Source organism: Natator depressus, chromosome 22, assembly GCF_965152275.1.
Source record: "Natator depressus isolate rNatDep1 chromosome 22, rNatDep2.hap1, whole genome shotgun sequence".
Classification (NCBI taxonomy): Eukaryota; Metazoa; Chordata; order Testudines; family Cheloniidae; genus Natator; species Natator depressus.
Window position 1 is genome coordinate 13,477,262 of NC_134255.1, and position 26,239 is coordinate 13,503,500.

General features: G+C 55.2%; 1 protein-coding gene across 5 annotated transcripts in view; it reads left to right on the forward strand.

The window, feature by feature from the left end:
* Positions 1–23,626, forward strand: part of MCAM (melanoma cell adhesion molecule) — a 35,541-nt gene extending 11,915 nt beyond the window's left edge. The window contains exons 2-17 of one of the 5 annotated variants that reach the window (XM_074936805.1): positions 9,793–9,920; positions 10,357–10,567; positions 11,122–11,192; positions 11,538–11,625; positions 11,986–12,168; positions 12,617–12,744; positions 13,263–13,419; positions 13,793–13,914; positions 14,251–14,392; positions 15,554–15,675; positions 15,889–16,027; positions 18,558–18,599; positions 18,991–19,008; positions 19,958–20,099; positions 20,694–20,811; positions 21,902–23,626. In XM_074936805.1, coding sequence (XP_074792906.1) covers positions 9,793–9,920; positions 10,357–10,567; positions 11,122–11,192; positions 11,538–11,625; positions 11,986–12,168; positions 12,617–12,744; positions 13,263–13,419; positions 13,793–13,914; positions 14,251–14,392; positions 15,554–15,675; positions 15,889–16,027; positions 18,558–18,599; positions 18,991–19,008; positions 19,958–20,099; positions 20,694–20,811; positions 21,902–21,931 — 1,841 coding nt within the window. In that variant the 3' untranslated portion in view covers positions 21,932–23,626. Of the gene's footprint in view, positions 1–9,789; positions 9,921–10,356; positions 10,568–11,121; positions 11,193–11,537; positions 11,626–11,985; positions 12,169–12,616; positions 12,745–13,262; positions 13,420–13,792; positions 13,915–14,250; positions 14,393–15,553; positions 15,676–15,888; positions 16,028–18,557; positions 18,600–18,990; positions 19,009–19,957; positions 20,100–20,693; positions 20,812–21,901 lie in introns of all 5 variants that reach the window. The other 4 variants (XM_074936803.1, XM_074936804.1, XM_074936807.1 and 1 more) reach the window with 4 other exon arrangements.
* The last annotated feature ends 2,613 nt before the right edge of the window (positions 23,627–26,239 follow it).

A 26,239-nucleotide genomic window follows, 5' to 3' on the forward strand; every position in this document is an offset into this window, starting at 1 on the left:
TCTGCAATTTCACCTTTGATTTCTTTCAGAACTCTGGGGTGAACACCATCTGGTCCTGGGAACTTACTGCTGTCGTTTAGTCCCTAGCACCAGGCTCAGAGGGGGAGCACCAATGGGTATGAGGGGGCTGCATTCCCCCCTAATGCCAGGGTAGGTGTTGGAGACAGAGGGTGAAGAGGCTGTACTGCCCCCAGCAGCCCAGGGCCCTAGTGCCAGGCTGGTGGGTGACTAGGGCAGCCCCCACACTTGTGCTGTCTGAGCTGGCTGTCCCCCTGGCCCGTGCCCTCTGCTGTGGACATAATGCCCCATTCATGCTTGGCCTTTCCCTGAGCTCTCTGGATCCCGTGGGCAGCAGGGGGCTGGTGACATCAGGATTCAGTCACCCCCCACTCTGGCCGCAGAGACCCAGTCATTGTGCCGCTTGCTTGAGTCACCGGGAGCTCCCTGGCTCAGTTTCCTTCTCGCTGCTTTTCACCAGCGGGGAGGAGGTCAGGGGGCCTGGGACTGCTGTCACACTGGGGCATTGGCCCCCCAAAGGGCCATGCTGCGGTCTCTGACGGGCTTTCGTCCCTCCCACAATCTTGCTGTGTTGCATAGGGCACCCCGGCATGAGCTGTAACCCTATGGCACTGCATGGAGCTGTGCTGGTGCCCCTTGCCCCACAGAGCGGTGCCAGCGAAGGGGAGAACATGGCCTCAGCTGAGACTTCAAATCTGCCAGCAGCGCAGAGGCTGCTGGGGAGGAGAAGGTAGCTCTTGTGTCTGCAGCCCTGAGATTGCGTGAGGAGGCAGCTGGAAAGGGAGCAGAGCAGAGCAGAGCGAGGGGTTTAAATACCAGAAGCAGAGCCGGTGCTGGGCATAAACCCATGACACAATTTCTTAGGGCCCCAAGCAGCTCAAGGGGGCCCCTTATCTGCTTTTTGAGAATGTGTTGTGGGGGGCCCCCAAATATTCCTGCCTAGGGCCCCCAGAGGGCTAGCACTACCTCTGAAAGGGCAGGTCGGTTTTGTAGGTGGCTCCTGAAATGACGGGGGGAAATACAGCGAAGTGGAACTGCTGCTCTTAGAACATAACGGAAGAATGGCCACCCTGGGTCAGACCAATGGTCCATCCAGGATCCTGTCTGGTGACAGTGGCCAATGCCAAGTGCTTCAGAGGGAATGAACAGAACAGTGCAATTATTGAGCGATCCACCCCAGTCGTCCAGTCCCAACTTCTAGCAGTCAGAGGGATACCCAGAGCATGGCCATCTTGGCTAATAGCTGTTGATGGACTTACCCTCCAGGCGCTTATCTAATTCTTTTTTTTGAACCCCATTATAATTTTGGCTATCACACATCCCCGGCAATGTTCCACAGGTTGACTGTGCATGGCATGAAGAATCATAGGACTGGAAGGGACCTTGAGAGGTCATTTAGACCAGTCCCCTGCACTCATGACAGGACTATGTATTATCTAGACTATCCCTGACAGGTGTTTGTCCAACCTGCTCTTAAAAGCCTTCAATGATGGAGATTCCACAACCTCCCTAGGCAATTTATTCCAGTGCTTAACCACTCTGACAGTTAGGAAGTTTTTCCCTAATGTCCAACCTAAACCTCCTTTCCTGCAATTTAAGCCCATTGCTTCTTGTTCTATCCTCAGAGGATGAGGAGAACAATTTTTCTCCCTCCTCCTTGAGACAACCCTTTATGTACTTGAAAACTGTTATGTCCCCTCTCAGTCTTCTCTTCTCCAGACTAAACAAACCCAATTTTTTCAATCTTCCCTCGTGTGTCATGGTTTCTAGACCTTTAATAATTTTTGTTGCTCTTCTCTGGACTATCTCCAATTTGTCTATATCGTTCCTGAAATGTGGTGCCCAGAACTGGACACAATACTTCAGTTGAGGCCTAATCAGTGCAGAGTAGAGTGGAAGAATTACTTCTCGTGTCTTGCTTACAACACTCCTACTAATACATTCTAGAATGGTGTTTGCTTTCCCCCTCAAAGTGTTACACCGTTGATTCATATTTAGCTTGTGGTCCACTATGACCCCCAGATCCCTTTCTGCAGTACTCCTTCCTAGGCAGTCATTTCCCATTTTGTATGTTTACAACTGATTGTTCCTTCCTAAGTGGAGTACTTTGCATTTGTCCTTATTGAATTTCATCCTATTTACTTCAGACCATTTCTCCAGATCATTTTGAATTATAATCCTATCCTCCAAAGCACTTGCAACCCCTCCCAGCTTGGTATCGTCCGCAAACTTTAAAAATGTACTCTCTATGCCATTATCTAAATCCTTGATGAAGATATTGAACAGAACCGGACCCAGAACTGATCCCTGCGGGACCCCACTCATTATGCCTTCCAGCATGACTGTGAACCACTGATAACTACTCTCTGGGAACAGTTTTCCAGCCAGTTATGCACCCACCTTATAGTAACTCCATCTAGGTTGCATTTCCCTAGCTTGTTTATGAGAAGGTCATGCAAGACAGTATCAAAAGCTTTACTAAAGTCAAGATATACCATGTCTACTGCTTCCCCCCATCCACAAGGCTTGTTACCCTGTCAGAGAAAGCTATTATGTTGGTTTGACACGATTTGTTCTTGACAAATCTATGCTGACGGTTACTGATCACCTTATTATCATCTAGATGTTTGCAAATTGGTTGCTTAATTATTTGCTCCATTATCTTTCCAGGTGCTGAAGTTAAGACGTATTTCCTTGTGTGCATTTTAAACCTGCTGCCTATTCATTTCATTGGTGACCCCTGGTTCGTGTGTTATGTGAAGGAGTAAAGACCCCTTCCCTAGTCACTCGCTCCATCATGATTTCACAGACCTCTGTCATAGCCCCACTTAGTCCTCCCTATTCCAAGCTCAGCAGTTCCAGTCTTTTTACTCTCTCCTTATCGGGAAGCTGTTCCAGACCCCTCATCATTTTGTTGCCCTTCTCTGTGCCTTTGCCAGTTCTAATAGATCTGGTTGGAGATGGGGTGACCAGAACTACTACTAGCCTTTAATGGACCTAACCTCCAAGAGCGGTGGCTTCCTCTTTGTGACTTGGGCCTCCAGCCAGGTCACAGTGGTCCTGGGTAGCAAGGTCTTTTAGGGCTAACTGTCCCAAGCAGGCCAGTCTCCACTCTCTGCTCTGTGAGACTTGCCCAGGGGCTGGCATGGGAACCCAGGCTCGCCCTCGACTCCAAGGTCCAGCTCTGGGACCCTCCGATCAACAGCCAAGGTCTGAACTGTTCTATCCCTGGCTGCTTTTTCCCCTGAGCCTTTCCTACCTCTCTGGCTCCCCCCCAGTTCTGGATTTTCCAGCCCAAACTCCCTCCTGGCAAGGAGTCACTGCAGGCTAGTTTCCTCTATAGTGCCAAACACCCCTTCCTTCCCTCAGCAAATGACTGCAAAGTACTTCCCTATAGACCCCAGCTGCATTCAGCTCCTGGGCTTTATACAGGCCCCTCCTGTCCCTGTTCCTGTCCAGCTGAACCTCCTCCCTAATTAATCCCTGCTTCCTGGCTGCTCCTCCAGATGCAGCCTGGGCCGTTAATTGGCCCAGCTAGCCACCTTAACCCCTTCAGGCCTTGTGCGGAGCAGACACCTCAAATCATCTTCACACCCTCAAGCCTGTAACCCTTGGGGGTGCGGCTGCCTCCTGCCCTGCATTTGCCTGAGCAGGGCCGGCAGGGCATCCCTCTCTTGTTCTGCTTCACCCACTAGGAGACCCAGATTATCCTGGTCCTCCACAGCACCCCTAAACTTTTCCCTTTGGTACTCTGGGTCTCCATCATCTATTGGCAGGGCCTGGTCCGTGGCTACTTATTTCTCCTGTAGCACCTTCACTTGCCCCACAGGATCCCACAGCCCCCTTTCCCTCAGGGCCTGAGTTCCCACCATAGCTTGCTTCGCTTCAGTGGCAGTTCCTATGTCCCGCTGGGCCCCCTCCGTCCTAAGCATTTTATCTTCCAACTCCTACCACCCTCTTCTGGGTGCCTGGTTGACCACCTGCCGGGTCCACAGTCATCCCCACCCTGTCTACCCTGACAGTCTCCTGCATGCTCCAGTCCCCAGATACCCCCCTTCTTTTTTTCCAATCTCACTGTGGCCCATGCCTTCCCATTTGCTACCCCTTAAGAGGGCAGGGCCTTTGTATAGGGCCAACCTCACGGCACCCAAACCAGCCCCTTGTCCTTGCCTTGTCAATAGGCCGAGCTTCGCCCTTGTCTATTCCCATCACAGTTCATACATGGGCATCTCCTTCTTAGGGGCCCCTGCTGACCCCAGGCAACACACGCCTGTCCCTTCCCTGTTCTCCACACATGTTGGACTCTTTGGGGTTTCTTGTCTCCTTGCCTTCCGAGTAAGGCTTCTCTCCCCTATACAGGCAGGGCTACTCATGTCCTTCGCCCACAGGTACAGCACTTCTCTGGCTTCCCAGCCTCAGGACCCTGTCCAATCTCCCTCTCTGTGCCCTTTGCTAATCTCTTTCCATGGGAGCTTAAATCAATACAGCTGCTGTTCAGCCAGCCGTGTGTCCAATAGGCACTGGCCTGGGCCTCTCACTCTCTCTGCGAGTTCTCCAGCACCTGCCTGCTCTTTGTCAGCCCCTTCCACAGGGGTGGCGACTTTGGGGTCCAGGCTTGGAGTATGCATACTGCAGCTCCATTGTCTCCTCCCACCGTCTCCTACCCCCCCCCCCACCCCCACCCCCCGGGTGTGTGATCTCTGCTGATCTGCCTGGAGAGATGTGGCCTTCATGTCCCAGGCCCCTGTGAAGCGGGCTCGGGGAGAAGAGGCATTTCCAGGGAGCCAGGTGGCCTTTTGTCCAGCCCTGTTTGTTCAGCTCTCCTCTCTGGGAGCGGCTGGCAGAGCACACACAGTCCTGGACAGGTGGGATCTGGCAGCTAGCGTGACCGGGGAGAGATCCTGCTGAGGGACAAGTGGTGCTGGGACGCTCAGGGTGGGAGCTGGCACCGCTGGTCTGTAATGCTCCTGGGTTGTCTGCCCTTAGACACAACCTCCAAAGCCACTTGGCTAAGCCACTGCCCCATATCTGGGCCAGATCCTGCACTGATGGCCCTGTGGGGCGAAGTGGCTGCCAGGTGCAGGGGTGGGGAGGGGTTCCTTGCCCTGTTATCTGCGGTTTCCTTCAGTACTCAGGAGGGGCCTGGCCCCATTTCCAGGAGCCCCAGGGGCAAGCGTTCCCTGGGGCCCTTCCTACTGACCCCTCCCCAGCTGGGAAGAGAGTGAGACAGGATTAGATGGCTCTGGAGTGCAGAGAGGCGGCTGGTCTGGGAGCTCTATCCAGCCTCCCGTCCCCTTCCACAGATCAGGATGAAGCCCAGCGGGAGATGGGGGTAGGGGGAGACCTGCAGGGGGATTATCTGCGGCTTCATGACCCCCACACTCTCCTGTCCCAGTCCTCTAGGGGGGCACAGGGCGATAACACCCCCTGCCCTGGACCAGAGCCTTATGATCCTGTGGTTTGATGCTGGTGATGTGGTGCAGGACATGAGGGCCTGGCATGGGAGGTGCCAAAGGCAGGGGGCACAGCCCTGGGCAGGAGACTCGGGTTTGCTCTTAGCAGGTTTCGCTCCAAGCAGGTGCGATTTCAAAGACCTTGTTCTCGCTCTTCAATTAGGAGCCATCGGGGGGAGGGGGGTGGCCCCCCCTATGTCCCCTCCACTGTGACCCCATCCCCTGCTATATCCTGGCTGGGCCCCCTGGTGGCATCCCTTGTTCTGTGACCCCAGCGCCCAGGATGTAGCCCCCCGGGTGTGTCTCCTGTACTGTGGCACTTGGGGACCTCTGGCCCTAAGATGCATCTCTGGCACTCTTCATAACCGGCAACCCCCACACACACCCTGGCTGCGTTCCCTTGGCTCTCCCCCAGCCCTGTGACCCCTCACATCCCCCTTGCTGAGTCCCAACCCCCACATATGAACTCCCGAGGCTGTGGCCAGGGCACCCTGGAACCCCTGCGTTCAGAGCAGCCGCCGTGCGTAGCTCCCCCTCTGGAAATGTGAGTGGCCCGGCTGGGACAAAGGTCCCTTGTGTTGGGGCCAGTGCAGGACAAGGCGCTTCCTATCTAGAGCTGCATGGCAAGATTTGGAAACCACTTCCTGTGCCAGGCGCGTGGCCAGCACCGGAGCCGCAGAGCCCCTCCTGCCCTGGCACAGCGGGGCGGCTGGTGTTACAGAGGGGGCGCTCGCCTCTTGCCTTAACTGCCCCATGACCACTCCTCTGCTCAGCATCACAGCCCACTCCCAGCTGGGATCCCGCCTGGTGCAGCCCCTCCCAGCTGGGATCCAGCCCGTGGCTGATGGGAGGGGGGTGCAATCTCACGGAGGGTATTGCTGGCATTGGTCCCCTCGATAAAGAACATGGGTCACTCCCTGCAGCAGGGCTCAGGATGGCTCCCCACGCCAGGGGAAAGCAGACTTGTCCAAAGCGGTGAATCACTGAGTATCTCCTGCCTGCAGCCTTCTCGTCTCTGCTCCTGGGGGTGGGGGCTCTGAACTGGAGGGCTTTGGAGACAGGGTGTGACCTGTGGACAAGCCCTCTGGGGCCACGCCTGCCCATCTCTCACCTGTGGGGGGCCCGTGGCTGGCTGAATCCTCGTGGCCACCAGCCTGCCAGACACCCAGTTTTGAGAGATGTGCCTCGGTCGGTCCTGGGAACCTGAGCAAGCTGGAGAGCTGGGCGCCATGCTGTGGGGGAGGCTCGGCACCGCCCCCCCCGTGTCGGGGGCTGCTGTTGGCGTGACTCATGGGCCGGGCTCTGCAGCAGCATCGCCGGCTCATCCCGGTTGCGTTGGCTGTCACCATCCATCACTGGCTGTGAGCACCAGCTCGGCCCTGCTGGGGAGAGTCCCACGTGCAGCCCTAGTCGCTGCCTGGGAGGGGCAGCTGGGCTTAGACTGGACCCACGGGTGCCATGGGGCTTCTCTCCAGTGAGGGGTGGGCTGGTGGCTGCATCATGGGCAGCTGGAGCCTCAGAAATCTCTCTGGAGCCCCCCATAGATGTTCTGAGGACCCAATTGTTTGGAGGTGCAGGGGGCTCCCTCTCTGCTCCCCACGGTCGCTGTCCTCACTCATATCAGGTGCCCTTCATGACCCTTTGCAATGTGGGGTGACCCCCACTCTGGGCCCCCTGGCTGTGTGGGGCAGGCTGGGCTGATTCCTGGTGCTGTGCCCACCCTCTCCAAGCTTCTTCCCTGACCCTCCCACCCCCCAGGGGAGACCTCTCATCTCTTGTTAATTGCAGGGCTTGGCGCTGTGCAGACCCTGAGGTTCTCCCTGCCCTACAAAGGCCACGGAGGGGAGAGGGGGCTCTGTTTGCTGGGCAGATTAATCAGACAAGCTGAGGTCCTGCAGGCAACAGATGGCACAGATCACAGCCACTTCCCCGGCAGATCAGAGTCAGCGCTGGGGAAGGCTGAGGCAGGATTGGCTGTGGGCGTCCACCGGTTCCTCAGGCTGTATCTGGTCCTCGCCCAGACCCCTAGCATAACACCCCCTCCCTGCCATCCTCTACCTATGCCCTGCCTAGCCCCCTGCTTTGCGCCCAGGGGAAGCCGGTAGAATTTCCTTGGTAGTGCAGCTGGGAACCAGGACCCCTGGGTGCTGGCTGTGAGGCAGAGGGGGCGTAGGTTCACAGTTGGAGGTGGAGGAGCCAGGACACCTGGGTTCTGTTCCCCATTCCAGAAGGGTGAAATCCAGGGGCTAACACAGGAGATGGGGAATCAGGACTCCTGGGTTTTACTCTTGGCCCTGCCAGTGATCACCTGCTTGTCTTTGGGTGAGTCCCTTCCCCACACTGTGTGCCTCAGTGTCCCCGTAGGGGAGCAGGGTTAAAGGTCCATATACCTAGGGCAGAGGGGCGAACAGGGGGTTCCAGCCCTGCTTACATGGGGGTTGGATTGGTGATTCCTCTGCCAGTTGCTCCATGAGCAGCCAGGGCCACAGCGGCTTAGACGCAACCGTGCTGCCCCCTCCATCACGGGTGGGATGCAGCAGCCTCCCTCCACCATGGCGCACGCTAGGCTGGGCACGACCCCCTCTGCTGTGGCACGCGCTGCCTCCTGCCAGTCTCAGCCAACTCTGAGCCCCCCTCTTCATGGCCAGAGCCCGGGCCCCTCGCTCCCCAGGCCTGAGGCGGTGGCGGCCCGAGTGATCCTCCACCTGCCGGGGCCGGATGAAGCTGCGGATGTGACCAGGAAGCTGGGATTTCCCCCATGGGGGGTGTGTGTCATGATCCCGGACGCCCTGCATGCCCCCCGTCCCCACCGCCAGCCAGGCCACCTCAGACCCAGCAGATGTCCTAACAAAGGGGCTGCGGCCGCCGACTCGCGCTCAGCCAAGCACAACATCCTGCCCCAGAAGTGAAGTCATCCCAGAACATGGGGGGAGACTGGGGGCGGGGGGGAGGAGCAAGGCAGCCAGGGCACCCCCCCCCCCCATATAACTGTCCCCTTTCTGCTGCTCATTGCCTAATCCCCACCTGTGCCGCTCTAATCAGCATCTGGAAAGTGACTTACTGGGCTCAGCTGCCTTCCCCGTGCTGGGGGTTGGGGAGCAGAGGGGGAGCTGCTTTTGCACCCAGCGTCTCCCTCCTGTGGGACCATTCTCCTGACTCGATCAGTGCTGGGAGCAGGGGGACACCCAGCTGCAGGGGGCAGAGAGAGTATCATGGAGGGCCAGAGCTCAGATTCCAGGCCCCATTCAACCATGGGCCCCTCTGGCTGGGGAGACTATGGAGTGGCCCCACCTGTGCCGTTGGGAAAGCGACCGAGCCCTTCCAGATTTGTCCCACCCAGCCCCAGACAGCTGTGCTCCCCCTGGCCTCAGCTGGGTCCCTCATGGGGAAAGGCCTGTGCCCCAGCCCGCTCCCCCAGCAGCCAGGCCCCGCAGCCTGGGCTGGATCGGAGCCAGCGCCCCTGAGAGGGGAAGGAAGTGGGGTGTTCCCCATGCTCTGTGATGAGTTTAGTGGCCTCAGCTGCTATTGTCTTGGCCACAAAGGTGTTCAGCTGCTCGGGGAGAGGCAGGGCTGAGATGGCCCAGCTGGGGTTAACAAGCTCTTGCTGGGTAAGCAGTGACCCCCACCACCCCACGCACACCTGCTTGGGCAGGGCTGGGGACGTGGCTGCACATGGCAGGGTAGCTGGATGGTAGCAGTGACTGCTGCCTAATGGGAACCATCTGGGGCGGTGTGCGGAGAGGAACCAGGAGCAGAGCGGGTCTAGCAGCTGGGAGTGGGGAGGATGGGATGTTGGGGGTGGGGGTGCCTGGGAGGTGTGGGGCTGTGCTGGCTTGCAGGGGTGGGGTCCTGGATTGGTTTGGGGTCAAACAGGGCTGGTAAGGTTTGTACTGTGCTTGGAAATTGCCCCCCACTCTGGCACTTGGCTAGCATTCTCCTCCTGGGCGCCCCCAGGGGGGCTGAGCTCACTCCAGGGCACTGGCAGGCAGGCCAGTGTTCGCACAGGGATCTCGCAAACAGGAGCCACTCCGGTGTGGGCAGTGGGGTCTGTGCGCCAGGCCATGGCATGGTGGGGGGAGCAGATGAGGCACCTCCTGGGGGCAGGTTTGTCCCTTGTTGCTCTTTGCTGGGGGGCTTCAGCTCCCCCCATCTCACCCGAGGGGCCGATTTTGCTGTTTGGCCCCAAGGCAGTACATGTAGAGTCTCGTCTGTCTCCGGGGGCGGGGAGGGGGAAAGGGGATCCGTTCTCCTGCCCCCCCCTTGCCTCAAGCACAGTGTTTGTGGGGCATCCCCCCCCTCACCTCGTGCCCTGTCTCAGCAGGTGGGGCCAGCAAGGTGGAGGTCTCCATGCTGGAGGTGGTGGAGGTGGAGTTGGGCCAGACAGCCAGGATCCCATGCAACTTCTCCCTCCCTGAGGCGAGCGACTACGCCTACATCAACTGGTTCTATGTGAGTACCAGCGCCCTCAGGGGGGCCCGGGGTGGGGGACTGACGGGGCAGGATCGGGGGCCCCCAGCGGGAAAGGTCAGGGAGGACAGCGATGGGGCAGAAGCAGGGGACACTGGAAGATGTAGGTGGGGGGCAGAAAGGAGGGACTCCCATGGGAGGGTTTTAGGGGAATAAGATCCCTAGAGCAGCTTGGTTGCTAGCCTGGCAAAGGCTGGCGGTGGGGGGGTCCCAGTCAGAGCGAGACGGTCTTGCCCCCTCTCCCCGCCTGGCCCCTGGAGGAGATCCCTCCCCACATGCCAGTGTCCCAGCCACCTTGGCGCTGTGCTAACAAAAGCCTCCACCGCCACCTGGTGGCACAAAGCGGGCCCAGCAGCTGATGGGTCCTGGGTCCTGGGCTGGAGCGGCGAGTCCCTCTAGTTCTCGTTCCCCTCTTTAGATCGACAAACGCAGCCGGACGAAGATCTACTACATGGTCCGTGGCCAGGTCTTTGAGGTGGACACGGAGTACAAGGGCCGGGTGGCCATGGAGGATGACTTTACCCTCACCATCAGCAGGGTGACCCTGCAGGACGCCAGGACCTTTGTGTGCCAGGTCGGGGCGGGCAGCTTAGGGGTGGGCGAGAACCGGACCAAGCTCCACATTTACAGTGAGTGCCACTGGGCCCAGAACCGGGGGGAGAGGGGGGGAAAGAGGGGCAGGGCGACAGCCTCTGATTGGCATCTCGGCCCAAGCCCCTGCTCTGGATGCTGCTGCTCAGGGACACCAGACAAGCTGACATGCTCCTTTCCCCTCAGGGCTGCCTGCCCCTGCCAGGGCTTTGCCCAAGGGCATGGAGGTTTGGAGGCTGATTTAAGCCGGGAGCCTAGGGCAGGGCAGCGTGTGCGTGGCTCTCCCCATGCCGTAGTTCACAAGGCGTGGGCCTTAGTGAGAGAGACGCTGCTGCCCGCTCCAGCCCCTGCTGCCATTCCCAGGACACGTGACATGCCCTGTAGGACCAGCCATGCTGCCCTCGCTGGTCGCAATGCCTACCGGTGCAGTGGGAAGGCGGGAACAGGCTCATGGCATTGAGAACAAGGGCTGGGTCTAGTTCCCCCTTCCGTGGTGCTGGCTCGGCCTGGGGAGGGCCGGGGACTTTGCCTTTCCCCTCCCTCTCGGTCCACCTGGCACCAAACCCCTGCCTGGCATGCTGCTCTTTTCCAGAAACCCCGGAGCCTCCTGAGATTCAGGTGAATGACGCGGGCATCCCCGTGACGAGTAAGGAGATCCCAAAGGTGAGGGGAGCCAGCTGCGCCACACAGAGCCTGGCTAGCACCAAAGGGGCCAGAGCACTGCTGGGGGGAAGCTCACAATCATAGGCACCAACTTGTCCGGCATCTGTGGGTGCTCAACCCGCCCCAAGCCCCGCCCCGCCCCCTATGCTCACAAGGCTGGCAGGCACCCAGAAGAAGGTGTGACCCTACTGGCAAGAAGCTCACAGTGCCAGCAGGGATGGGGGGAATCCTAATTGCCTTGTCCAGGTGCAAGCTGCACCATGTGCTGTGTGTTGGGGGGTACTAGGGGGTGCTGCGCGGGGACCTGGAGGTTTTCAGCACCAAGCGCTCCCTTTGCTGTCTCAGATCGCAGTGTGCATCAGCAAGAACGGCTTTCCGGCCCCCAACATCACATGGTACAAGAATGGGAGCCCCCTGTGGCAGGATGACACAAGTAAGTTTTGGGACCAGCTCCTTCTCCTTGGGCTGCTTAGGTACGTTGTAGCCTGGTGAGGCCAGCCCTGGGGAGCTGGGGCAAGGGGCCTGCCGAGGCAATTCCAGGACCACAATGCTCAGGATAATCCTGTATCCTGGTGCAAGGAAGCTCACGGCAACGGAGCGCCCATGGGCACAGTTGTGAGGAAGCTCACAGCAATCCTGCTCAGCCCAGGGGTCGAGAAGCTTGTGCATCCCCATTCCTTCCTTCCAAGGGCTGGATCCCAGAGTCAGGGGCGCGGGGGTGGCCTTGGAGCCAACAGGGTCTGCAGGTGCTTAATCCTTCTTGGCACTGTCCCCATCACCTGCTTTCGCCCAGCAGAAATCAGCATCCTCTCCACCCTCATCAAGGAGTCCAGCGGGCTGTACACGGTGAGCAGCACCCTCTTTGCCCGCGTGAGCCGCGAGGACCGCCAGTCCCGCTTCCACTGCGCGGTCAGCTACTGCCTGCTGGGGGCCGACCAGACTGCCACGTCCGAGAAGGTCAACGTCACCGTGTTCTGTGAGTCTGGGACTGATCAGCCGGGGCCCGGCCAGCCCAAGGGAAGGGGAGTGACTCTCCCTACGGGCGATAACACTCCCTGTGCTGCAGGGTTGATGCTGCACTAGACCAGGCTGTAACTTCCATGGCACCGCCTGAACGCCGTACGGCTGTTGCTCTGCATGGGGATGGTAGCGGGGGCCTGCAGTGATCCACCCCCCAGCTCCAGGTGTTGCCGGAGGTGCATGGCAACAGGTGGCATCTGCTCAAGTCTTGGCCCCTCACACTTCTGAGCGTGGATATAGGTGGAGTCACTCTGCTCTCCAGCCAGAGCAGCGCCCCGTCTATCAGATTCCCCCTCTCCTGTTTGCCGCTTGCTAGTTTCTCAAGGACCCCTGGTCTGCCCGCCCCCCAGTCCCAGCTGAGCCGAGGCTCTTCACGTTTCTCTCTCTCTCTCTCTGCACCCCAGATTCCACGGAGAAGCTAAGTCTGGTGATACGCTCTCCCCAGCCGCAGGTGCGGGAGGGGGACGAGGTGACGCTGCACTGCGAGGGGGACGGGAACCCCCCGCCTGAGTACAACCTGCTGAAAGTGCAGGTAAGCAAAGGGGCAGGGCGGCTGGCTGGGGCAGGCTGGCTCTGGATGCCCAGGGGCTGACAGAGTGTGCCTTGAATATGGGGCTGCCTGACAGTCCCTGTCTGAGCTCCCCCCAGGCTGTCTCTGTGCTCCCCGGTACACGGGGATCCTCACCCTTCCTGCGCTGGGAGGGCTGCGGGTTCCACACACTTGCTACACCTGGACCTGCCCCAGTCTGGGAATCTATTGCCGAGGGCTGGATGGCTCAAGGAAAGGGATAATCTCTGTGCCAGGGCACCGGTTCCAGCCCCGCCCCACGCAGAGTGGGCTTGATCAGGAGATGGGAGGCAGAGCCTGGCACCTCCCTGCCCCCTCCCCCCCCCTTACAGACACTAGGGCACCAGTTCCAGCCCAGCCCAGGGCAGGGGAATGGACTACGGGGCCGCAAACCAGCAGCAGCTCCACCCCTGCTCCCGGTGCCAATGCGAGCCACGCGTGTGCCCACGTACCCTCACTCCCAGCTGCCCTGTGCCCCTCAGGAGGGTGCCCATGCTGAGGAGAAAGACCTAACCTCCAGTAACGGGGTGCTGATCCTGCGGAAGGTCAAGAAGGAGGACAGCGGCCGATACCTGTGCCGGACTTTCGACCTCGACTCCATGGCGAGCCTGGAAGCCACAGCGGAGCTGTCTGTGAACTGTAAGGAAGGGCCGGGGAGGAAGGCGGGGAGGTTCCCCTGGGCCCTGTGCTGTCCCAGCCCTTCTCCCATTGAGCTCCGCATGAATCTGTGCCGTGCTGCCTGCCCACGTCTGCGGAGGCACCACCCGCCCCCATCCAGCACAATGGGCTGGCAACTCAGGGCCCCGTGACCCCAGCTGACCGGACGAGTGGTTCCCCAGTGGGGGGGAGGTGGCATTTGAGAACAGCTTCCTGCTGCCTCCACCCAGAGCCAGCCTGTGTCCATGCTCCGGGCTGGCTCCTGGGAACCAGCTTCTGTTCTGTACCAGCGACAGCAAGCCCTAGGCCACACGAAGGGTGCCACATCTCATCCCCATGCTTGCCCTCTCCCTAGACCTCGAAGGGCTCAAGATAACTCCTGAGGGGCCCATCCAGCTGCAGCAGGGAGAAGGCTTAGCCCTGACATGTGACGCCAGAGGCTCCAAGCCCTTGGAGTTGCGGTGGAAGAAGGAAAAGGTAACGAACAATGCGGATGGCTGCTCCCAGACAATGGCACAGTGCTCCCCCTCCAAAGTGGCGCCGGGAGCTGGGCACCGTGCAGGAGAGGCCTTGGCTGTGCTCCAGTGACCTGCAGAGCTAGATGAAACCTCATTAATACTCCCCCCGGGGCAGGACATTCCCTGCCCGCTAACCCCGAGGGGGTGAGAGTCTCTCCCTGCCCCCCAACAGCAGGGCTTTGAGTGGAGCTGGAAAGCTTGGGAAGACCCAGCTGCTCCCTCAGCCACGTGCTGCTCCCGGGAGAGAGGCGGGGCCGCAGCAGTCGGACACTAGCCTGCTCGTCTCCTGTTCCAGAAGGGGAAACTACTGGGGCACGGAAAACAACTGAAACTGAGCAACGTCACCCTCGAATCTTCCGGCAACTACAGCTGCGAAGTGGCTGTGGCTGGGGTGCCAGGGCTCTCCCGCTCCAAGCAGGTGTACGTCGCCGTGCACGGTAAGAGCCGGCCACCGCCGTATCCCCGCCCCCCCTTCCTGCACAGGCTGGGAGGGGACAGCTTCTAGGGGGGGTGGGGGAATCCAGCAAGGAGCCCATGGAATTGCCCTCGTGGTACACACAGCCCACACCCAACTGCTTCCACCCCAGCCCTGCTGGTCCCTGGGAGGAATGAGCGGGCAGAGAGAGACGAGAGACGCAGCCTCCCAACATCCTGGAGGGCTTGGTGCATCTCCCCTCACCTGGTCAGATGGCTGCAGGGAGGCCACGTCACAGTGCTGGACAATTGCACCTGTATTTCCCCCTCCATGGGCCCTTGAGGGCACTCACTCTAGGCTCCTGACTCCTCAGTTGTCACCTCTCTTGGGCAGAGACTCGCATTTCTCTCCCTCCTGACTGGAGTTTTTCCAGGCTGCAGTTTATTCCCAGCAAGCCAGAGTGCCTGAATAGGGCACAGTCCGTGCTTTGCTTCTTCGATGGAGGCTATGAACAGCTGTCATTGCCAGTAGTCACAAGTCTGTGCACAGCTCTTTCTAAGCAAGCACATTTATTCTTAAGGTGAAAGCATAACAGAGAAAATCGATTACAAACAAGCAAAGAGCCTCTATGCAGAGGTCATCCCAATTGCAGCCTCAGGTTCGTCAAACCCCACACCTGGGTTTTCCCCGCCGTTACAAGTTCGTAGCATCTCAGATTCCAGACAACCATAAATAGCTCAGTCATTCCTTTGTACTTCTTGGGCTTTGATCTTGGCTTTGTGTACTAGGTGATCAGCAGACAATGGCTCACTCCACAGGATGTAGCTTCAAAAGGCTGCGGTTTTGCATAACCAGAGGTGGGGAATTTGCATTCCCCCCTAAGCTCCCCCAGGAAAAGCACTAAACACATTTTGTTCCCAGACTCCATTCTTGCCTGACCCATTGTTCAGTATAGTCCTCTGAAACACACGCCCACACACACACACAGCTGTCACATCTCCCCTCAGGAGGTTGCACGCAATCCCGGCCCACAATAAGACAAACTGTTCATTGATTACAATGGGGCCCCAAAGATACATAAACGTAATCCAATACAAAGTCTCCCAAGGACACTGCAGGAAATTGTCCCATCTGTCCCAGGCCACGCTGACACCTCTGCTCTGTGTTTCTTCCTCCCCCGCAGCAAAGCCACAGATCAGTCCCAAGGATTCCCTGGTGCCCGTGAAACAGAACGAGCTGGTGACCCTAATGTGCAGAGCTACTGCCCTCCCTGAGCCCACGATCACGTGGAGCATCAATGGAACGGTGAGATCCACCCGCCGGATGCGGTGCAGGGAATGGACCTGGGGGCTCGGCAGTGGTTCTTGACCTCTTCCATTCAGGCGTCTCCTGTTACATATTTTTGGGGAACCCCCAACTAGGGAGGGCAGTCGTAGGCCCTGGTTGGGAACCCATGGGCTAGCAATCACTTCTTCCCCTCCTGAGCGGCATCCCTCATTCTCTTCCATCTCCCCCCAGGTCCAAAACCACATAGACCATCACCGCGTCATCAGCAACTTGACCGTCCAGGTCACCCCAGAACTGCTGCAGTCAGGAGTCACCTGCATGGCCACCAACAAGCTGGGCACTAGCAGTCTTCACATTACGCTGCAGCTGAGTAAGTCTCCTGGCCACCTTGACGGGGGAAGCATCCCATGCGGGAAATCCCCTTTTCTCACTCCAGACCAGACTGGAGTCCTCCCCTCCTGCTCTAATTCACAAAACAGAGAGACCATTTTTTCTTAATGATTTTTTTTTAAATTTCTGATTAAAAACAAAATACACAATATACCAAGAGCATCAGACACCAGTCATGTAGCCTTCAATGCACGGGCCCACACAACCCCAGTAGCGCTCAGCCTGCCTGTGAAAAGAGTCACGGTTCACCCAAAGATGGATAGAATAGGGGATCTGCAAAGGGGCTTTACATTCTCCAGGCCTGATGGTCATTCATGCCTCAGTGGCAGGGTATAAATGGGCCTCAGTGTAAATGAGAATTGGGCCCTTCTTCAGGATCAGAGCTGGTTTAAAAAAAAGTAATATGTGTTTTGTCAAAATATCAGCAATTTCAATTTTTTAAACAAAGTTTTGATTTTTGGAGAAAGAAGTGACAGGGCACATAAAATGAAAGTGTTTTTACCTGCTGCGTCCCTCGAATTTTCAAAAATCAGAAAATTCTGCACCAAATATTTTTGGAGAGAAAAACTCTGATGGTGATGGAGAAAGACAGACAGCACCCACATCCCCCTGTCCATGATGGTGGTTCCACTTGAGACATTTCAGAGTAGCTGGTCTGGCTTGGTCTGATTTTGCTGAAGTTCTGAGCTTCTCTGCCATTTTTAAAATCTTAATAATAATCTCTTCCTCTTTCTGTCAAGGCCTAATCCTGTCAAGCGCTGAGCGTCCTCTACTCACATTCATATCAATGGGTGTTGAGGATACTCAGCACCTCCCAGGACCTGGTTCTCAGTACATGAGTACTCCCTTTGACTATTCACATGCGCCAGAGTCACCTAACATGGCCAGTCATGAGAGACAGGTCCAGGGAAAGCAGGATTGACAAGACCTGAATTGCTAATGGAGGAGGAACTTTTCCATCTCTTTGTAAAAGTCAAGTTTTCCTCTCTGCAGTGAACCTAAATGTACATAGAAAAGAGATCACTAATACCATAACAGGGAGGGCCACTTACTCTCTATTTACAACTAGTAGGAAAAGTACTCTGATTGTGGCACAAACCCACTGTGTCCTCAAAAGGCCGGAGTAAATAGGTAACAAGGAGTTCTCACTCATAGCTGTTTTCACTTGAAGAGAACTCAGCTTTGTGAAGAGAATCAGATGTGGAGAGAATCTCTTTCTTCAATGGTAGGATTAAATCTATTTCCCTGGTCTCTTGCTGCACTGATGGAAGAACGTGTTGGTTCTTAAGCATTTGCTCTGGGTTCAGTTCCCTGTGGATTACAAATCTAAAAGCCAAGTCCACTTTGCAGGGTATGAAGCTCCCACCTACAAATTCTTCCATAAGGGCAAAACGTGAATTCTAGGGTTAGTGTTTACAAAGTCTCCATAGGTTATTAGTGGAGCTGCTGTGCACCACAGTCCAGGATCGGGGCCCTAATGTGATAGGTGCTGCACAAAGTGACATTCCCTGCCCCAAAGGGGTTACAATATTTCCTTGGTTGCCTCACACCAAAGGGTGAGCTAAGCAGGAGAGCTGACAGACTGAACTGTAAGATTTAAAGCTTGGTTCTACTTGAAAAGTGACTGTGAAAGAGGCGTGTGGGGTGGGGGGAAGAGGGTTCATTGTAAAGTAGTGATTTTCCTAATTTGCAAGTTCAACCCTGAACCAAAGAGCTGCTGGCTTTGATTGGAGCTCAGGCCCGATTAACAGCAGAGACTGGGCAGTCAGAACTTAATTAACGGCACTGTTGAGAATGGAAAAGCTAGAAGAGAGGCTGGGCAGGGCTATGGGGAAGACTGAGCAGTCAATGCTTATTCGTGTCCTTCAAATCAGCAGGTAGGATGCTGAATGCACACAGCTCTCCGATCTGAGCTGCCAAAGGACGGAGGGGAATTCTGAGGCCAGTTGCTGATGGCCATTGGCCTGGCTTCAGGGAGGGAAGCTTGAATTCACTTAACACTCACTGACCGTCCCCATGTGCTGGCTAATAATTTCCAAATGTAGTGTCTCCTGCATGTTTCTTCCCCATGTCTCTCTGGGCTGGACAGTAAGCCCAGCTGCTTGGCTGAGGCGCACGCTGCGTGATCCGTTCTCAGCACGATTTGTTAGCGGCGTCTGTGTTGGACATTGAGGTCCTAGAAAGTGGAGGTCCAAAAGATGATTCATCATCTCGTTATCGTTAGCCCTGGGTCCCTGTGGCGGGAGAGGTACTGTGCACACGGGTGAATCTGTAACTGGCTGGGGAAAGCCAATGAGCATGTCTGCAAGGCTGCCCAGGGGCAGGGAATGCTCGCCCGCTCCAGCCCCTGCCGTTTCAATGACACACTGCGCACAGACAGATGGTCCAAGGCTGGAGTCTCCCTCTAGCTGGTGGGATGCTGCTGGGGGCACCCTTCATGCTAACTCACTCCCAGCTTTCCAGAGAGGGGAGGAATCAAATCAACCAGCCAATGTCTGTCTTCATTACAGGGACGACAACGACATCACCTCCTCCTATTGGCAACACTACCGGTAAGCGTCCCCAGGGAAAGTGCTGAACAGTGGCCCCTGCAGTGGTCAGAGGAACGAGATCTCACCCACACATTAAGTACCCCCTGTGGAAGGGAAGGGATGAGACTGAGAGCCCAGAATGGCCCAGCAGCACTGCCCGGGCCTCTTGAAGATGGGGATGGATGGGGAATAGCAGCCGCATCCCTTCAAGTCACCCCTTGGTGTCCTGGTACGGAGAGATGCCATGGGCACCTAGTTCTAAAACTTCAGACCCTGTGAGCTGCCCTGGGACACCGGGGTGGGCGGTTAAGTCCCGGAACCAATGGGGTGAATGTCTGCCGAGAGTCTTCCCACCTCCGGGAGGAATGGGCCTCATTCAGCACTCTCTCTCCATTCTTTATTGGCATTCTAGCGGAACCCATCAAGAAAGGTCAGTAGCTACTGTGCCCCACAGGACCCCCTGCCTCCCAGCTGGTCCCTTTCCTCCTGAGACCCCCGGCCTGCTTTCATCGTGTGAGCTCCTCGCACCCCTTCTTGCGGCCTCTAGGCACCCACTCCCAGCCTTCCCCTCTGCCTACAGCTGTGTTGATGGTTGTGTGTCCCCCACTGTTTGCAGAGTGCGACATTCATGTTACACTCCAGAAACAGGCCCGAGCACGTGACTCCTTCAGGCCATTCTTCCCCTAGCTTCCACCCTGCGCTTTGACCTTCACTCAGCTGGGATCTCTTGCCCTCAGTCCGTGGCACTGGGTGGGTGGCAGATGCTGCAGAGGGAGGTCTAAATTAGAGCCTAAAACCCAGTATTTGGATGAGAAGTGCTTCCATATCAGCGGAGCGTTTCCGACCTGACCGAGGTTTTAGACACTTTATTTTAGATGCTGGGTGAAATGCGCCTAAGGCCCACTTTCAAATGCGATTTAAGCACTTAAGAGGCCAAGTCGCATCGAGCCTTAGGACCCGAAGTCACTGACGGCTTGTTGATACGTGGCACACTACTCAGCAGCACAACGGCTGTGCGTCAGGGAAGACATGACCTCCGTCAACAGGGGGGGCTCTCCCATCACTGGAGATGATGCCTAATACACAGCACATTACAAACATCCATTCATTGCGTCCCATATTGTTACCCCCAGCAAGCCAGCAGCAGGGCCAGGAACAGAACCCGAGAGCTATCCCAGTGCATTCTGCTAGCTCTGCTGCATGCATCCCCCTTCTCTTCCTGGTGCCCCCCAGCTACCCCCTGCCCGTTTAATGCCCTTCCAATGCAGCCTGGGGAGAGGTAAGCGTGCTGCCCACTACTGCAGCGAGTGGCAGGTGACAGGCGTCTCTCGGGGAAGCCGTGGGGTCAGGCAGTAACGGCACCTGTCTGTTGCGAGCAGAGCAAAAGACCCAGGAGAGCAAGGGCGTGATCATCGTGGCAGTCATCGTGTGCATCCTGGTGATCGCCGTGCTCGGCGCCGTGCTCTACTTCCTGCACAAGAAAGGCAAGATCCCCTGCAACCGCACCGGGAAGCAGGACATGTAAGCATAGCTTGCGCCCCAGCCACGCCCTTCCAGTGCTCCCCCGCCTCCCAGCTAGCAAGGGCTTGGCTCAAAGACGCACCAAATCATTCACGCTTCCCATCTCATTCCATTCAGGCAACTTGCTCTGCCCCCCCACCCCCCTCGGAAGGGCTAGGATGCCTCACTGCCTTTCTCATGCCGGGGGGAGGCCTGGATGTAGAGTAGCCAAGAGCTTCCCAGCAGCAAAGGCTCCCGGCACTGCCTCCTGAAGCAGGCGCTGTAGGGAGCCACAGCTGAGTTTCCCCATCAGCCAGCAAGCCCTCATGTGACCAGAGTAGCTACGAGCCACACACTCCAACAGCACTGAGCATGGCAGCTATCCCAGGGCTCCTGCCCCTTCCTCTACAGCACCTCCTGCTGGTAGAGGCTGGAGTCGTTGAAAGCTTCCTTCGGCCTGGGTTCCCACCGTAGTTGGATTTTGCTCTGACTCCTTTTCCTTCTGCCCGGAGGAGTCCGGAGGAATCAGCCAAAGGGCCCAGATTCCCGCACCTCAGCCTGTAGGCGCTCAGGTACCTCAAACGTCTCTGAAAACTGTCACCTCCCTCCCCCTAGCACCAGGCCAGATGCCCGTAAAGACGAGATTGTAGTTGAAGTTAAGTCAGATAAACTTCCCGAAGAGGCGGGGCTTCTGCAGGGCGCTAACAGCGAGAAGAGACCTGCAGGTGACCAGGTAGGACAGATCTCCATGCAATTACCTTCTGGGGGCTGGGCTCTCCCTTTGCAGCCTCTGGCCAGGAGCAGCAGTGATGCTTGAACGGCACAGGGGGTGTCTCTGCCCTACAGTTCACACTGAGGGTGGGCCTCCTCTGGAGCTGGGGAAGCGGCTGTCAACTGCTGTTCCCAGCACCCCTGATCTTGCATGGGCCTTCATCATCCATCGTCATCAGCAGTAAATAAGGGAAGTGGGGAAGAGACCTCATGGTGCCAGCCTTCATTGCACAACAGTCAGCGCCGGGGCCAAGATGTGGATGTGTTGCTGCATGCTAGTGGGAAGTAGCGGTGTTGAAACTGCTTTCCCTTCTGCTATAAAAACTTTCCCTTCCCCCTCCTTAGCTCTCTCACCGTGAACTTGGCCACTTCCCCTGGCTCCCAGGAGAAAGCAGAGTTGCAGGCCCTTAGGTTTCCCTGTTCCCTCTTGGTTCGCGGTCAGCCTGGTCTGGAGCTAAGCGGTGTAGGTGTTACAAGCTAGAGAACCTCTGGCCTCCGCAAAGCCTGCCTAGGGACCTAGACTCCCTAGGCTAGGTATGTGCCTAAGAATGGGATCCACAAACACCAGGGCAGGGTGTGTCCTCAGCCATGGGACTGCAAGGAGGAAGAAAAGAAGGTAGCAGCCCTAACCAATGGGTTCTGCTGCTAGGGAGCTTTTTCCCTCTCCCCGGGGAAGCTGCTCCATGGGGTATAAGTAATTAAAGAGGCAGTCGTCCCCCCAGCCACTGATATAGGATTGTTCCTGCTGTTATCCTAAAGTGCTTTGTCTAGTTTTAATATGCAGAGGTTTCCAGTTGAACATGTTAGCTGACCTGGAACTGTCCCTTGGTTTAATGCAAATCGGCGTACACGAGCACATGCCCCAGTAGCCTTCAGCTCATCACTCAACCACAGAATGGTTTAAGGAGGAGCCTCCACTGCGAATACCCACTGCTCTCGGAGTCACACTTACCCGGGTTGGCTCTGAGCGGCTGGTCCTTTCATCTGTGGGAGGAGGGAGAACCTGCACTCTGATTGCCTCTAACTACTTATTTCTTGTCCATGGCTTAAAGGCAGAGAAATACATCGACCTGAGGAACTAGAATGAGGGACCCGCCATGTGTTTTTTCCCTTCAAACCTTTCCTGATCCCGGATCGCCGCCTCTCAACCCTGCTCCAGCCCCTTGGGAGCGTGACCAGAGACCTTGAAATGCATCACAGCGCTGAGACTGCTCTGCCAGGAGAAATACCTCACCCCCCAGCCCCACCCAACATGGCCATTACACTAGCCAAGGGTCTGAAAGATACCATGCTAGCAGCAACAAATCTGGACTGGCTTACTGCTTCAGAGAGGCCAAAAACACATTCTTGGAAACATCCACATTACCCTGACAGGGGAAGAATTTAAGGTCTTATCAGGAATGTTACCGTTCGCTTTTTATTGTTCCAGTTGTGTGTGTGTATTGAGAGGGGGGTGGGGGGGAAAATCTAGAAGCATTTTACCGAAAATTCACAGCAGTAAGTCCCCCTGCCCTCCTGAAAGTAGGCTAGAGCGCTAGGCAGTCTGGGTTTCTCTGGCTAGAGTTGTGCTTTTAAGTGGAGCTCCTTCCAACTGAAGAAAACCCAACCCCACAACCCGTATTAAATTAGCAGCATTCAGCTAAGTCTCTGAACAATGGGTGCATAGTATGAACTACAGCTAGGGGGTGGAATTTACCTGGTGGGTTCTAGGATGCAAATGGTTAATTCTCTTAGCTTTTCCCTTAACTGTCCTTGTTTTGCTGGTTTAGATTCACAGCCTCTCAGCTTGCACTGGTGAAATGCAGGTAGAGCGCTCCATTCTTGGAAGAGTTGATTTCGTTTTCCCAAGTGACTCTATTGAGAACAAGTAGCTGAAAGGAAAGGATCTCTGTTCTATGTGCAGTAAAAAGTAGGGCCTCCCAGTTGTTCTGAGGTTTCGGCAGGGACTGGACCCAACAGTACATTCATATGAAAGTTTTAAAGCTGCATGATGTGGCATTGCTTAGCTGAGGGCTTAGGCCTTGTTTCACACCTGCCACCTCCCTGAGGAACGTGGCTACCCTGGGCAGATTTCTAATTAAGCTGTACCGCGGCTAAATGAGCAGGCCCTCCAGCAGACCACGTCTAAAGTCGAGGCTGATGAAGAGAGAAGCTTTATGCCCTGCTTAGAAATTGGCACCTCTCAAAAAACCCTCAAAAAACCCTAAAGTATTCTCACTAGATAAAAGATTACATATCCTTGACTAAAATCCCACTCTCTGGCCTAGGCCAGGGTGACAGGTACCAACTGTGAACAAGAAGGGAAACTGACAGAACTGAGCTCCCACAGACTATTGAACTGGTGCTATCTCAGAGATACCAAACAGACCACCTCCTCACGGAAAACACCCAGCCTGTAAGCATATACTGCTGTTGCTTCCATCAGCCCTATGAGCTCTCCCCCACCCCCAGGCGAACACTGAGGAGATGAGCCCCTTGCTTTTCCTTCTCGATTCCTATTAGAGAAGTAAAGCAAGTTGCAGAAGTTGTTTCACCTAGGCACACACCCCCATAGCTGCTACTTAACCAGCCATTTATTTTCCATTCCTCCAACACTTCAGCAACAAACAGCCTTACATTAACACTGGGCAAAACGATAGCAGCTCCTTTCCTATGCACCCAACTTCCTCAGTGGTTAATGAGACTCTCTGCAGCAGCAGATGCAACCAACTCATTAACAAAAAGGGTGAGCTGTACTTGTGAGCTAGAAATATCAGAAGCAAAAGCTTTTGTTTTATATATATATATATATATATTTTTGTTGGTTTGTGTGTAAATTTAAGAGTTTGTCTGATATTTGCAGGGTTTTTTTTTATATATGTGAAAATAAAAAGCCAAAATACTTCCAGGACTGGCTGTACTTTGTCTCAATTCACAATGGTGAAGTGAGAAACTCAATTAGGGATGGTAACATTCCCTAGGTGCGGATTGTACACTTGGACTGTAATGTGTGACTTCAGCGCATGTGCCTTCATCTCCTCCTCTCTTCACCCCTCATTTGTCTACTGCATTGATAATATATGCTCACAACTGGGTCAGGAGCTATTACTGCATTCCTACTTAGACACAAGAATGGGGGCTCTTGTTTGTTAGACTGAATTTGATTTAGATCTAATTAACACAGGGGTGGGCAAACTTTTTGGCTTGAGGACCACATCTGGGTATGGAAATTGTATGGCAGGCCATGAATGCTCACAAAATTGGGGGTTGGGGAGCGGGAAGGGGTGAGGTTGGGGGTGTGGGTTCTGGGGTAGGGCTAGAAATGAGGAGTTCAGGGTGCGGGCTCCAGCTGGGGTTGCAGACTCTAGGGTGGGGCTGGGGATGAGGGGTTTGGGGTGTAGGAGTGTTCTCTGGGCTGGGACCAAGGAGGTCAGAGGGTGGGAGGGGGATCAGGGCTGGGGCAGGGGCACGGGAGGAGATCAGAGATGCAGGCTCCGGATGGCGCTTACCTCAAGCAGCTCCCATAAGCAGCAGCATGTCCCCTCTCCAGCTCCCGGCCAATGGGAGCTGCAGAGCTGGTGCTAGGGGTGGGGGCAGTATATGGAGCCCCCTGGTTGCCCCTATGCGTAGGAGCCGGAGTGGTGGACATGCCCATCATGCTCCTGCTTCCAGGAGCTGCACCAAGCGGAGCAAGACCCTGACCCCACTCCCTGGCTGGAGCACCAAGGCGGGGCAAGCCTCTGACCCTGCTCTCCGGCCGGAACTTGAGGGCTGAATTAAAAGGTCTGACAGGCCAGATGCAGCCCGTCGTTTGCCCACCCCTCACTTAACAACTCCATAGCTGTGCTGCTGCCAGAGAGGAAGCAGACGCAAGTGTTTCAGGAAAGATCTATTGACAGTCCTCTTTCATAAGAGGTCAAGAGTACCCCCCCACAACTCAAGAGAGACATTTCTCATTAGTTTCTTATAAGAATGAGGCCTCTCCGATACCAGTTTGCATTGCTTAAGGAGCACATGCTTTCCTAGAATGCCAGCAGCTGGCAACAGGCCCTTTTTCCTATATTTCCCACCTTTGCTCAGAAGGGGCAGTGTTGACAACCCATGTGTTAGCAGAAGACCAAAGCTCTGTGAATGAGGAGGAACCCTCAGTCAGTAGGGCCATGCAGTTTAAGACAAACTTGCAGTGTCTCAAGGCTTGTCTCCACTACAGATTTGCTGCTTTAACTACGCTGGTATGACTGACGCTGAAAACACCCCTAGTGTGGACGCAGCTATACTGGGATAAGTATTTATACTGTACTCCAGTTCAGAAAGCAAAATCCACCATATCCCAGTATAACTTCATCCACACCAGGGTTTGTACTGGTATAACTATGCCAGTGGGGGAAAAAACCCACCTGTCACAGACAGTTATACTGGTATATCTTTTCTAGTGTAGACCAGCCCTTTTCTAGTGTAAACCAGTTTGTATTAGGATGTACCAAATAACCGTAATAAGGTACCTTTTATCAGTTCCTTTGGTGGCAAGAACACCCAGTCAGCAGTTCTCAGCGTTTAATGTGCATCCCTGTTACATTGAATAGGCTCGTGACAGTTTCAAGAGCAGTACTGTCCATGAATCACAGTAAGACCACCTCACTGATATGCTACAACAAAGGAAATTTATTTAAAAATAAAACTTTGTTTTGTTTTGTATTTTTTTTTTTAACTGACAGGTGCAAGAAATTCAAAACAAAAAAAGCTCTTTAGTGGGCTGCATACAAGAATGAAAAAAATTAATAAATAACATTAGTATAACTTCTAAACATTAACAATGTATTTGCAAAACAAAACGAGGACTTTAAATCAAATGAACCTTAAAGCTCAGCTACTCTCTGTAAGAATATTTACCTTCTGTTTTTCTTATTCTTTACAGGTCTCAAAGGATTAAATACTGCTAATATAAATTTTTTTTATATTAATGACACTATTATACTTAAAATATTTTGTGAAAATCTCAACATTTTAACACTGATATTATATAAATTGGTATTCATTATTCAAGAGAAATAAAGCTACTCTTCCTCCCCCACCATGAATTTCAAAAAAAGATTTATATTAGGAATTTAAAAAATAATAATGTTCTTGTTTCCTGCTCTGATTTTAAACTGGGGCACATTAAAAAAAGCCACAAGAATTGCATTTTTGTCCTTAGTCAGATAAAATGCACATGTACAGCAGTTACTCTGCCCCTAGATTAGCTGGAAAGATGTACAGGGTCTTAGTGCATAAAGCAATGTGTTGTTCCCCAACCTATCCAGCTGCCCTGGGATTTGGGTAGCAGCTAGGGACACATGGGGAAAGCTTACAAAGAAAGCAAAAGCCACTGCAAACCAGCAGAGAGGCACTAACTGCTTAATGCTTAAATCTGC